Source organism: Scardinius erythrophthalmus (genome assembly GCF_964197995.2).
Source record: "Scardinius erythrophthalmus genome assembly, chromosome: 22".
Classification (NCBI taxonomy): Eukaryota; Metazoa; Chordata; class Actinopteri; order Cypriniformes; family Leuciscidae; genus Scardinius; species Scardinius erythrophthalmus.
Window position 1 is genome coordinate 16114164 of NC_138242.1, and position 13056 is coordinate 16127219.

A 13056-nucleotide genomic window follows, 5' to 3' on the forward strand; every position below is an offset into this window, starting at 1 on the left:
TGACACATCAAACTTATTGGTAATGTCACAAGAAAAACAATGGTGTGCTTGGTTTCAACGTAACTTTATTTGTTCATGAGTTATTTACAAGTTTCTGACCACTTATAAAATGTGTACAATGTGCTGCCCATTGTGTTGGATTGCTTTTCTTTTTTTCTGGGCAGAAGCCATTCATCAGAGATGAGGTAAATAGCGTTGAAGACAACACTAGCGAATTCATCATTTATTAAGCTATCGATTTAATTTTTATCGAGCTATCACATTTATTTTTCCACTCAACTGGTTACAATTGAAAGCCGAACCCAGAAATAAGTTGTTTCCATCAGGGAGGCAATAATATAAAGTAATAATAAATAAGTAGTATAAATTAATGAAAGTAATGGAGCAGCGGCCAAATCAGTCAGCAGGACACCGGGTCTGCAGGCTGTGCACACGTCAATGCTGTTTATGTTCGGGTTCGGAAGCAATTCGGGTTGATACATGTCAACTTATTCTACTAACCCAAACCCTAACACCTAACCCTAACAGTCTACTAATACTCTAAGGCCGTGTGTCCACCAAAGCGTTTTTAACCAGCTGAAAACGCTAGGCGCTCTGCTGAAAACGCGTAGCTGTGGGCGCTTGAGAGCGTTTTGGTAGCGTTGCGTTTTTTTTTCAGTTGAGACATTTTGCTTGTTATGAAACGGAAAATCCGCGAAAGTGTTACTAGTATCTCATTTCACACTTTGTTTCTGTCTTGATTCTATATTAAAATGTCGATACAATGTAATGTATTTTCTCTGGCTCTTGTTTTAAATGATTTTGTTCCGTTATTATGCTTGTTGTTGTCATCTGTTGATGTTGTACAAGCATGAATGTGGCGGTTGGTCGGTGTGGTATTAGTCCCGCCCCTCCTCCACTGTGATTGGTCGGTTGGGTAAAACGTGACAGTGATGAGCGCAGCGTTTTACCCAAAGTTGAACATTCTTCAACTCTCGGCGACCTTGATTTTAGCCAGCTGAAAACGCTAGACGCTCAGCTGAAAACGCCTAGCTGTGGGCGCTTGAGAGCGTTTTGTTTTTTTTCAGTTGAGAAGCTTCGTTGCTAAAATACAGAATAAACGCAGCACAGTTTACTTGTACGCAGATAATTTGTTTCATACTAAAAATATATTTTTCATCCATTTTGTTCGGTTAGCTCTGCCGGTTGATGTCGTTGTACAGAAAGAATGTTGTGACAGTTGGTCGGTATGGTATTTGTCCCGCCCCTCATCCACTGTGATTGGACGGTTAGGTAAAAAGTGACAGTGATGAGCGCTGCGTTTTACCAAAAGTTGAACATTCTTCAACTCTCGGCGACCTGTAAAAAACGCAGAACGCTCAGCGCTTCAGCGTGAAAAAGACGCTCAGCGCCTTACGCTCACGGCATTTTAAAAATGCGGCGCTCCCATTGAAAACAATTGAAAAAACACGCCAGCCGCGTGAAAAAACGCTTTGGTGGACACACGGCCTTAATGAGAGTTAGTTGACATGTAGTCGCATGTAAAGTTACTTTAACTTTAGTGGTGTCTTAAGTTGAGTATCGAAATAAAGTGTAACCAAAATACTTTATTAAATATTAGATTTTTGTGTATTTGTATTAAATTCCAAAAATAAGCTTCCAAAAGTAAGTCAAACCAGGATATACACCAATCTCTTGGTGGAGTTCAGATTTGTGAAAGTCCGTCAGGATGGCAAAGGGAATCAATCCTACTGAAACACTCTTTACTCATCTTTTGCAGTTCCTTACACAACAGTGTGATGCTCGATAGTACACAGAGAATAAGGCAAATCTGCATGTGTGGCAGAAGCTTTAAATGATTTCTAGTTCACGATTGCACACAAGAACCATTCCAATCTAAGGAACATCCGAAAATAGGACACAATCACACACATCAGCATTAATGCTTTGCTTGGTGCACACATGCAGCGGACGGCGACATGTCCACTCTACATGATGAGCACCCAGTGGAAAATTGAACAAGCTTCCCTGTAGCGAGAACCACACTGGTTCACAGTGATAAACCAGGCACTGAGTCAAGCAGAAAATGCAAAATGAAGGTGCAGGGAGAAGGCCTATTCTAGGTGTTTAGCCAAAGCATTGATTAGCACAGTGCTTTGCAGAGACACTCAATAACTAGCAAGTCTGGCGGTTTCCCAAAAGAACAGATGTAAACACTGTTCTTTTGGTAATGAACCTTTATATCCTCACATGACCCCCTCGCTCTTTTATAAATGGCATTTAATCTCTGTCACATTAATTGGTCTGGGAAACCAGCTGAAATTAGTATTCTGAAGCAGCTTATGCCTTTAACCTTGAGATAAAAGTCTAACAAGTTACAGAATAAGATGCAGAAACCTTCTGAGACACGTTTACACCAGGTGTTAACATCTGTATCTGGGAAGAGACATAACTTTTTTTCTCTGCACCTTAAATATATAATGTACAACAAAATACAGTTTTAAAATACACGCTTAAAAAATGGGCTCGTTAAGATTATTTTTTAATTGATCAAAAGTAACAGTAAAAAAGGATTTGTTCTTTTGTATTCATCAAAGAATCGTGAACATTTTTTATCACAGTTTCCACAAAAATGTAATCAATTATTTTTTTACTGTATTTTTGATTAGAAAATGCACCCCTGATTAACTAAATAAGAGAACATATTAAGAGACTTATTGAAATAAATAAATCTAACCAATTTGTATGGTATTTTGGCAGTTTTTGTTGCCAGATTTTGAATTCATAAATACCACTATATCAATATCAATAAAATTAGTTTTTGAGAGGTTGCTATCACAAAATTTTACATCCTGAACGAACCGTGCCTTGCCAAATTAACTGATATTTTAAGAGATTTACTGATCTTGACGCTTTACCATATTTGACAGAAGACACATTAGAGATGCAAGTCAATATCAGATGTACAGTAAACGGCAATATGTCTCATTTGAACACTTGTGATCAGACCACACAACGTTTTTACTGGAATACCGGGTTTAAACAAAGAGACAATGATCTAAAATATAGTTCCAAATTTTAGCTGTTGACATGCTAACAGAGTGAAAATAAAATCTAAATAAAATCTCTCTTTGACAGTCGCACAAAGGATTATTTAAAGCAAAACCAAAACAATGAATCCAACCAACAAATAAAATTCCACTGGTGTCTCTTTGGGAGTTGGCAGTCTTTTAAAGCTAGGGCTAGTTACCCCAGAGGATTGTGGGTCGCTTTGAGCACTTCCTGTGTTGAGGGAGGGGCAGGGTGGTGCAGATGTGAGCTCATAGATAAGGAGGGAACCATAACACCCTCTGATAATGGCTTCCTGTTTTGTGATTTAAGTTGCGTTGGTCCTCTGCAATGCCTCTGAACTTTCGGATGTTTATCCAATCAGGAGGGCGGACGAACGAGGTGCCTTGGGCAACGGAATAATCAATTTGTTTACCGAATACATCAAGTCTGTCATTTAAAGGGGCACTAACAGTTTATTTTGGCTGCACAGGAAGTAAACATTTTAAACAGGAAATTCCTAACACATTAGTAATGTCACTGGGCTATTCCTGTTCAAAATAGTTGTGACAATGAAATAATGGCCAGGCAGTGAAACAGTGCTTTGGGACTTTTGAAGGAGCATTTCTTTTGTATTCCAATTTAGGATGTTATTTGGCAAAAGCCATTTTATCTGAATAGCCCCACAGTCTTCAGGGAGAACAGCAATCCCGCCATAACCGCATGAGAAAGCCATCCGCTAAATTTAGTTTACTTTAAACAAATGGTGCCATCCCTATGATGAGCGTGCAGATGAACAGACACGGAAGACACAAACAAACTGACAGTGAGACAAAGAAGATTGCGTGTTATCAGTAGGGCACAATGGGGCTAAAGGTACACCTTAAGAAAAAATTTGCTTTTCACTATTCCCATTGTGTATTATTGCAGAAAAAATATATATGTTTGTATTGAACATTTATGGAGCAACAGATTTTGTGTGAAAATAAATCACAAAAGGGGTTTATTTTGTTTAAAAATCTAATAAATGTGTGAGGTGGTGAAGCTGGCTTTTTATGAATGACATCCCATAATAATTAAAAAATAAAATGTAATAGATTTAGAGTAGTAACATTAAATCATATTTTAGTATATGATATGATATTTTTATGATATCATATTTTTAAATATGGTTTCATTATAAATATGGTGATTATCTCTAAGATGGACACCCAACTTAATATATGATATTTACCATCTGAATCTAACCATGTCATGTCAACAAATGGAAAAGACAGCCAGATATGTATTATCATGTTAATTATTGTACCTTTAGCCTTGACAGCAGGGGCGCCTTTTACACCAAAAAAAAACATACTTTTACATATTCTTCCGTTATTGAAAAATTGTTAGTTTAATTACCTTGAACAAAACTGAAAAACATTAAGAAGACCTTTGTCTCAAAAAAATATTCAATAATTTAAGCGATTCTCATTTGCTACTAAAAACATCAGATCAAATTAGCGCAGAACCAACATTGCGCTGCTGCCCGCGATCACGTCAAGGATCAGACAAATTTCCACGTGCATCTTGAAAAGTGGATGTTTTGGAAAGTGCTGTGGCAAGTTTTTGTGCCATTTAGAGGAACATAAAATCAAAGGCACCTTTTACCCTGCAGAGCCTTTAACCCCGTTGTACCCTACTATTTAGTTTCAACACTAACTATGACTCATGGACTGTACTCGTTATATAACTAGCAAATGCTGACCAAGTATTTGAAGGTGGAGCAGCGAGCTCATTGGCTACTGATACGGCAGGAACCAATCAGCTGTGCCCTATAGAGAATGATGTGATTGCAAGCAGATTGAGTTAATGACCTATCAGCCTGTGCTATCCATAGACAGTATATAAACTGGACACAGCGACCCCATTGGATTCAACGGAGACAAGTGAAGTCAATTAGAAGCTCTTACTTCCTGGGGGTCGAGCGTACTGCGCAGACTCAAACTGAGCTTGACGACGTAGATGTGACGTGAGCGACCCGTCTGTCTTCTAGTAGCTGTGCCAAGAGAAATCTGAATCATTCCCTTCCGAATCTTACAGAGACGGAGAGTGTGAGTAGGAGCTGTCCATGAGCTAGGAGCAGGAGAAACTTTTGCTATGTATTCTGATTACTTATTTTGTCACTTTGCCTCCACGTCCCCCCGATTGCGCGCGAGCTTCTCCTCCTGTCCATACGGTAATTCTCTACTGTGCGACAGAGAGTCGCGTGGTTATGATGCAATCGTTAGCCAATTTTTACAAAAACTGCTTCTACGGGGCCATAACGCAAGCCACAAGGTAATGGAGCCTTTTATACATTTTTTTACATTTATACAATAATGGACAAATGGAGTCTTTAAACGCCTCAGATGTAAAGTTATTCGCTGTCAAAGTGACGCCAAAATGAATGGGAGTCAATGGAATGCTAACAGCTGGTGGGGGTCCGCTAGCCAATGGCGGCGCCCGGGGAAACTTCAAAATAATATGAAACCCTGCCCCCCTGGTGCTATCTAGAGTTTCATGACAGAACTTTGTGCGTGTGCGTGTAAAAAAAAAAAAAACCTTATATATATATATATATATATATATATATAGAGAGAGAGAGAGAGAGAGAGAGAGAGAGAGAGCATGTTAAATTAGGTAAATGCTTTAAATGTGATAGTTTTGACAATAATCTATAATCAATAATTATTCCAATCATTTGTATGTTTCTAAAGTGCTTCATATTCAACATGCTCATGTTTTAGATGCTGCCGATACATTTACTGTATAATTTGGCATCTGTGCAGATGTACGATTACTAAACAGTTCACATATTTGGAGATTTCAAAGCACCCGCAGAGCACCAGAACCACCGTGGTCAGTCTCAGATCAGACTCAGAAACACTCTGAATTCAAATAGAAAAATGACCTGAATCTCTCCAAGCACCGAAAACATGTTTTCCCTAGACAAACTCTATCGAGATCATTTTGAACGAATGGCTAAAACACACCTGAGCCTGAAAAGTATGTTTCATTGAAACTTTTTGACTGATATCAGACCTTTTGTTAATGCTCATGTTGGATTTTTGTGAGCATGGAGTCTAACAGAATTTTCTGTGATGAAATCTCTTTTTAAAGTTGTTCTACAGAGAGAAAGTCTTCTCTGTACGACCTCATGTTCCTGATACATTTCACACTTTTGTGTTGGATCTCAGCCAGACTGATATCAAGTGCGTGTCTCCAATACTAATATTCTGCAAGTGTTCTGAGTCAAGAGCCAAAATAACAGACCAAGATAACATAGATGGGATGTGCTGATGGGATTTTAAAATGGTTTAATTAGCAAGATTTTTTTCTGCTGACAGATCCACGGAAATGATAAAGACCACTTGTGTATAAATACTCATTAATACCTGTGTTAAAAAATAAGTAATGTTAGAAGTATATACAATTATACACCAATGCCATACTAGCCAAAATATACCCAGACAGAAGCAGCACTTGCAATAGATGTGGACAGTACTCAGCCAATCATACTCACAGAGATTTGGTTCGAAACATTTGACACTCTTGAAAAAAACTATAATCTATTAGTCACTCCAAACCCTTCTACAGCTTAGTTTGAAATTCCTTTTAAGACTAATTATGGCCTCATACATACAAGAGGTTGTTGCTTTCACCACACTATTGACCAGGAGGCTTATTCTCTTTAAGTGTAAACATGCATCTCCTGCTTCATATGGATAAAAGAAATTCTCTTGTGTTTAAAGCTGGAACAAATCAGTTTCTCTTTAAAAGGATCTCTAAAACCCTTCATAAAACATGTTAGCCTTTGTTAAATTATATTGATACCATTAATCTGTCACTTGAAAATGCAGAAGAGGATTAACTTTTTTTCTCTCTCAGACATTTATTGTATTATTTACTATTATATTATACTTACAGTACTGAAACTGCGAAGGCAACTCTTGAAATTGTTGGCGTTCTTATTCTTCTTCCGTATCGCTTGTGGGAAAGTTATGAAATTTGGCACACTGATAGAGGACAGTCACCATAGCAAATTTGGAGTCTCTAACTCAATCTCTCTAGCGCCACCAACTGTCCAAAGTAACCATAAAAGCTAGAAACAAAATCTTGTTTCCTCTGATTATTTGGCTCAAGCTGATTTGAATACACGTTTGACGTTTTGAATTCTCTGAAAAAACTACTGTTTCGAACTCCTCCTAGACGGTTGCTCCGATTTTCACGAAAATTTAACCAGATCTTCTTCAGACCATGCCAACAAAATGTTTTGCAATTCAAGTTGATTTGTCAAACCGTTCTCAAATACTGCGCAAACTAATTTTACGTAGCGCTTGCAAAAACAGACTTAAGGCTGTATCTCCGGCATGCTTTATCGTATTTAGACTAAACATGGTACATGTCATCACAAGCATGACCTGAGGCGACATGCTGCGTTTCGGCGCAGCGCCACCTACTGTTCCGGAGATACGATAAATGGCTATTTTTGATTATAACTTCTGAGCGATTTGTCCAAAAAATCATAAAAGTGGTCTCGTTAGATTCAGGGCGTCATGCTGAGTCGACTGATTTCCAATTTTTCCATGTCGACCATTTTTTTTTTTTTACCTAAATGCTGTATTTTATGAACGCATAAACATATCGTTACAAAACTCGGTATGGGCCATCAAGTACGATGCCCTGAAGGAACCTGAGAAGTTTCGAAACAGCGCCACCTAATGGTAAAATAAAAATTTCAAATGCTTATAACTCTGCGTGTGGTTCACTTATTTTCACGAGAGTCATTTCCTTAGGTTCCTAAATACTTTCCGAGTCCAACGATACCAAACATGTTAGGTTTTGCCCTACGGTTTGTGTAGCGTTGTGATTTTGCGCTTAAAAAACATTTGCCAATATCTTTGAAACTGTTAAACTGATCGAGACGAAACCACCGTCAGAAGTTTAGAAACATAGGTTGTTGGTCATACGTCACTGCCCAAATGTCAAAATATTAATAGTAAGAAGCAAGAAAATTCAAACAAAGTCAGGTGTGGGTCATTTTTTATGTGTTTATGCATATAAATGTCTATAACTCCAAAACTAAATGAGATATTTTTACCAAATTTGATACACACATGTACACACACTCTGAAGACACATAAAAAAAATTGTGTGATTGTGCCACTTGTTGGCGCTATAATAGAACAAAACATGAAATTGCCAATGACTTCAATAAAGTATTGTGATGTAAAAGGCTATACTTAACAAATGCATTGCTGTAACGTTACGAAACTCAGTCACCTTTTGGTCAAAAGTTATAATTAAGTTTCCAAAAATGCTAATAACTTTTGAATTTTTTTTTATTTGTAATGAAACTGGTCTTAATAGATTCCTTGGGTCATGCCGAAAACATAGATACCAATTTTGGTATTTTTTCGAATTTCTCCTAGACCGTTCCTCCGATTTTCACCAAAATCGAATCATATCATCTCCAGACCGTATCATTTCGATAGACGAAATTGTTTTTGTATACCACAGCAGCAAATTTGAGGCATGATGCCAAAATGACTATTCAGGCTTTATATCTGCAATGTCTTGACACATTGACACCAAACTTTGTATGTGTCATTGTCACTTAACTCTGACCACATCACATCGATTTCGTAACTGTGCCACCTATTGGTTGAAAGTGATAAACCATTAAATCATCTTAGTTACTGTATATATGATTTTTTGGTCTGACACTCCCAGCAATGTTGCCATCTCTTATCGTCTTCTTGCGCTTGGCCCCGATAATTGCTGCTTGCAGCTATATTTATATATAGTATTGTTTTCATGGTTATTTGCACTTGTATTTGTTGGGTGGTTGTCCTTGGGATACTAGGGGTGGAGGAAATGGGGGTTGGGAGTGAGGGAAAAATACTGAACTGTGGTTTACCTCATTTTTATATACAAGTTGTTGTCTCTGCACAAAATGTCAATAAATATATTTTGAAATTAACTCTAGATTTATATGAGTATTCCACATACAGTATGGGACATTAGGGTCCTTTATCAACCACCATGAAGGAACAGAGTTTTTAAAAACACTATAAATGGCTTATCAGTATTAAAAGGCTTTATTAACGTGAGACTTACTCAGCAGCTGGTGGGGCAGGACCTGCAGGCTTCTCTTCATGGTATCATGTGGTCCGGCTCCTCCTCCACAGTGCTCATGGTTCTCTGCAGGACAAAGGATAGACGGGAATTAATCATAATCTGATTATCATGCCAGTGCATTCCTGAACTTTTAATGAACTTAAAGGACATAATGAACTTTGCTATCGTTAAAAAGGGTTGTAATTATTACATGTGAGGCAACCAGCCCAAAAGAGCAACATTAGCTCAAACAATAATTTGGTGAGTATCTGTTTGTCCAAACAATGAAAGACAAAATAGCATAAATGGTTTAGCTCTGAAAATAATAACTAGCACAAGCTGAAATTTATTTGACCTGTCATTAAAATTCCAGAGTTATTCCCCATTGTTCAGGCATTTGACATGAGCCGACACTTTCAGTGTCAGGAAACTGTCACAGTGCTAAATGCAAATGGACACGGACACATTTTCTCTCAAGAGATAAGCGCCTATGAATGTGTGTGTGTGTGTGTGTGTGTGCTTTTGTGTGTGTGATTGTCAAGGTGTCAAAATTGTCACTCTCTCATCTTGTCCTTGGGGTACTGCGACTGAACCTCATCCCACCGCACAAGAAATTGAGTCGATAAAGTATCTGAAATGAGATTTAAGCCCCCTTGGGTGAGAGGAAGTCTGAATCACATGCTAATCTAAACGTCTCACCAACTCAACCACATTGACCATGATACAGCGCATCATTGATCCCTTTTCATAATCTTTTCATTAAGAGCTGTCTGTCTTTCATAAGCATGGGATCAAATCCAGCCTTTTCTCAAGTAGAAACCAAACCACATCTAAATAGCTTTTGATCAATGCTATTTAACCAAACAGCACTGATTTTGAAGGCTACAAGTCTAAGTAAATCTAAATTTATATCACAAAGTGAGCAGCTAAGTAAAACAGCTCTAATACAACACTTCTGCCTAATACAAGGCTCAAATAGATTCACAGGATTTTAAAAGATGGCTAAAATGTTTTCCTAAAAAAAAAAAATCAATTATTTTTGTAAACAAAACACATCATAGCAAAAGGGTTGAATTCATTAAACAGTTGACACCTTTCTGTGTGGTAAAATAACGATGTGCTTCAGCATACTTGGACTGTCCTGTGAGTAGCCTACGTATTATGGAAAAATACAAGCTAAAAGAATATACTTAAAGGGATAGTTCAACAAAAATGAAAATTCTGTCATCATTTACTCACACTCAAGTTATTCCAAACATGTATGAATTTCTTTCTTCTGTTGAATACAAAAGAAGATATTCTGAAGAATGTGGGTAACCAATCAGTTGATGGGCCCCATTGACTTCCATAGGATTTTTTTTTTCTCCATACTATGGAAGACAATAGGGCTCATCAACTGTTTCTCTTCCGACATTGTTCAAAATATCTTTTGTGTTCAGCAGAAAAAGAAAAATTCAGATTTTTCAGATTTCACTTTATTTTACAGAATGTGCACTTACATGTACTTACAGTCTTCTTACCTAAGAAAGTACTGGTTAATATATAAGGTAAAAACATAGGTTAAGGATAAGTTTAGGTGTAGATTCAGGGTTATTACCTAGTTATCACCCAGTTATTGTACTAACTATAATAAGTACATAGTATGTACATGAGGAACAGGACTGTAAAATAAAGTGCTACCAAAAATTCATTCAGGGTGAGAAAATGATTACAGAATTTTCATTTTGGGTGAACTATACCTTTAATTTGCTCTTTAAAGAATATGCCTTATTCACACACACAAAAAAACTCTCTCTCTCTCTCTCTCTCTCACACACACACACACACACACACACACACACACACACACACACACACACACTTACCTGAACGATCAGCTCACCACCAGCTCTTATTATTTATCATATCAAACTGCCTCACTTCTCAATGTAATTCAATTATTATCTATTATAAGACTTGATTTCGACAATCGGTTAATGAATATTTTTCGCAAATAATTTCCATTTGGTTCATTATGTCTGCAGCCTGTTCAACAGGCGAGAGGTTATAAACCTGTTCCCGTAATCTTCATCTCATTATTGTTCAACACAGCCAGTCGAGAAAATTCAACCGCTGAGCTTTCTGACTTCTCAATCAATACAGATCATGATGTCTCAATCAGTGAACACACCGCTTTTATGTGTGTGTGCAGTAGTCACTGCAACGTCATCACGGCACCTGTGAGAATGTCTGTGATTCACGACACATTCAGTAAAAGCAACCGTGTGTGTGAGTTTGTGTAGGAAGTAAGTCCATTTGTGAGTCATGCTCACCTGCGCCAGGAGGGAAACAGACGCAAGCACATTTTCTCAGACAACAGAGGCGAGGTCAATAGAGTAAAAACTACAAGTACAAGACAAATTGTGAGGCCACAAAACGAGTAAAGCCTGAAAATAGGAGGTACAACTCGCTGTTAGACAGCATGCAGTGGCATTTGTACTTCTTTTCTAACAAACCACTGCATGGCAACTGGCACATACAGAGACCCTGCTTCAGTCACCATGGCAACCTGAACTGAAAATGATATTCAAATCTCGTCACAACTGTGAGAACAATACAGAGAAAATCAAACTTGACATGGAGATATTAGCCACGTGTGCTTTAAGCCCTTGAGCCAACAGACTGAAAAAACAGCCCTTGCTTTCCCAAGGCGATGTTTGGTTTACGTTAATGATGACGGTTTGCAGACGTCCCGGGTCAGTTTTTGAGACAGCACCTCTAAATTGTCTGTCTGGAAGGACAAGGGCTTTGAGATGAGCCAAGGTCAGCTGAGATGGTGTCGTGAAATAAAAGCTGTCAATGGATCCCCTCAGATCGCTCCCGACAGGATTAAGAAAGCTTCTGCCTTTATGTTTGTCTGTATTTCACAGTTAGACTCCCAAAGGCGGAGAAATTGTCACGTTTGCTTCAGGGTAACTCATCAGTTTTGAAGCTTGAATAGAGGTTTGTGAAACCGCATTTGCTGCAAAAATAATGGTGAGCAGGACACAAACTAACGCTGAAGTAGTTGTAACACACATGGTTTAAAACTTTCCACACATGCCAGCATTATGAAACTTAGTGTAATGTTGTCAAATCAACACAATATAGAGAAATTATTTTATTTCTTTAGTTAATTTTTGATCTCTGTTTTTTGTGTTTATTTAAAGCGAGAAAAATCTGATATTATTTTAATCTTATATCTGCTATTTAACAGTTGAGATAGTTCTTTAATGCTGATCTAACCAGAAGACAGTAGCCGGGTTATTAAAAAATGCCATTATTTTATATGAAGAAGTTAATAATTGTATTTTATTGACAAAAATATTTTAGTTGGTCTTGTACCCCACATGAATGAAACATAATTGTACTAGACGTGGAAAATGATTGTGGGAAAAAATGTATTCACTGAACCCCAAGTGAATTTACACAAACTGAGAAAGTCAAAAAGTGTTAGGTTGTGCCCTGCTCTCCTTTATTACATTTTAAAACATTATCTGTACTTTTATATTTGACCGTCCCATTATGGCGGACAGCTTACGTAGAGTGGCTCATAGAAATAGCCGCTAATGAAAAATGAAGCCAAAATATCCCAGAAATGAGTCTGGGCAACAGTAATCCAGATGGAGCCGTGGCATCAAGATCCAGGCCATACTCCCGCTCTCGCAGACTCAATCACAAACACAATCATGATGTTACACCCCGTTTTTGTAGCATCAAATAACTAACTAAAACCCCAACTTACTGGAAACACGAACACTTGAACATACATAAGCTTTTTTTCATAACTCAATCTGGCGAGGTGAAACATATACAGGTAAGTGGAATATTCTGTGCATTAATTAATCGAAACAAAAAAATGAGTAACAA

General features: G+C 37.7%; 1 protein-coding gene across 4 annotated transcripts in view; it reads right to left on the reverse strand.

Annotated features, from left to right (window-relative positions):
* tmem108 (transmembrane protein 108) overlaps positions 1 to 13056 on the reverse strand; it is a 64093-nt gene that overhangs the window by 12588 nt on the left and 38449 nt on the right. For 3 of the 4 annotated variants that reach the window (XM_081352541.1, XM_081352542.1, XM_081352540.1), the window contains exon 2: positions 9169 to 9252. In XM_081352541.1, the coding sequence (XP_081208667.1) occupies positions 9169 to 9208 (40 nt within the window). In that variant the 5' untranslated portion in view covers positions 9209 to 9252. Of the gene's footprint in view, positions 1 to 9168; positions 9253 to 11033; positions 11108 to 13056 lie in introns of those variants that run through there. The other variant, XM_081352543.1, reaches the window with a different exon arrangement.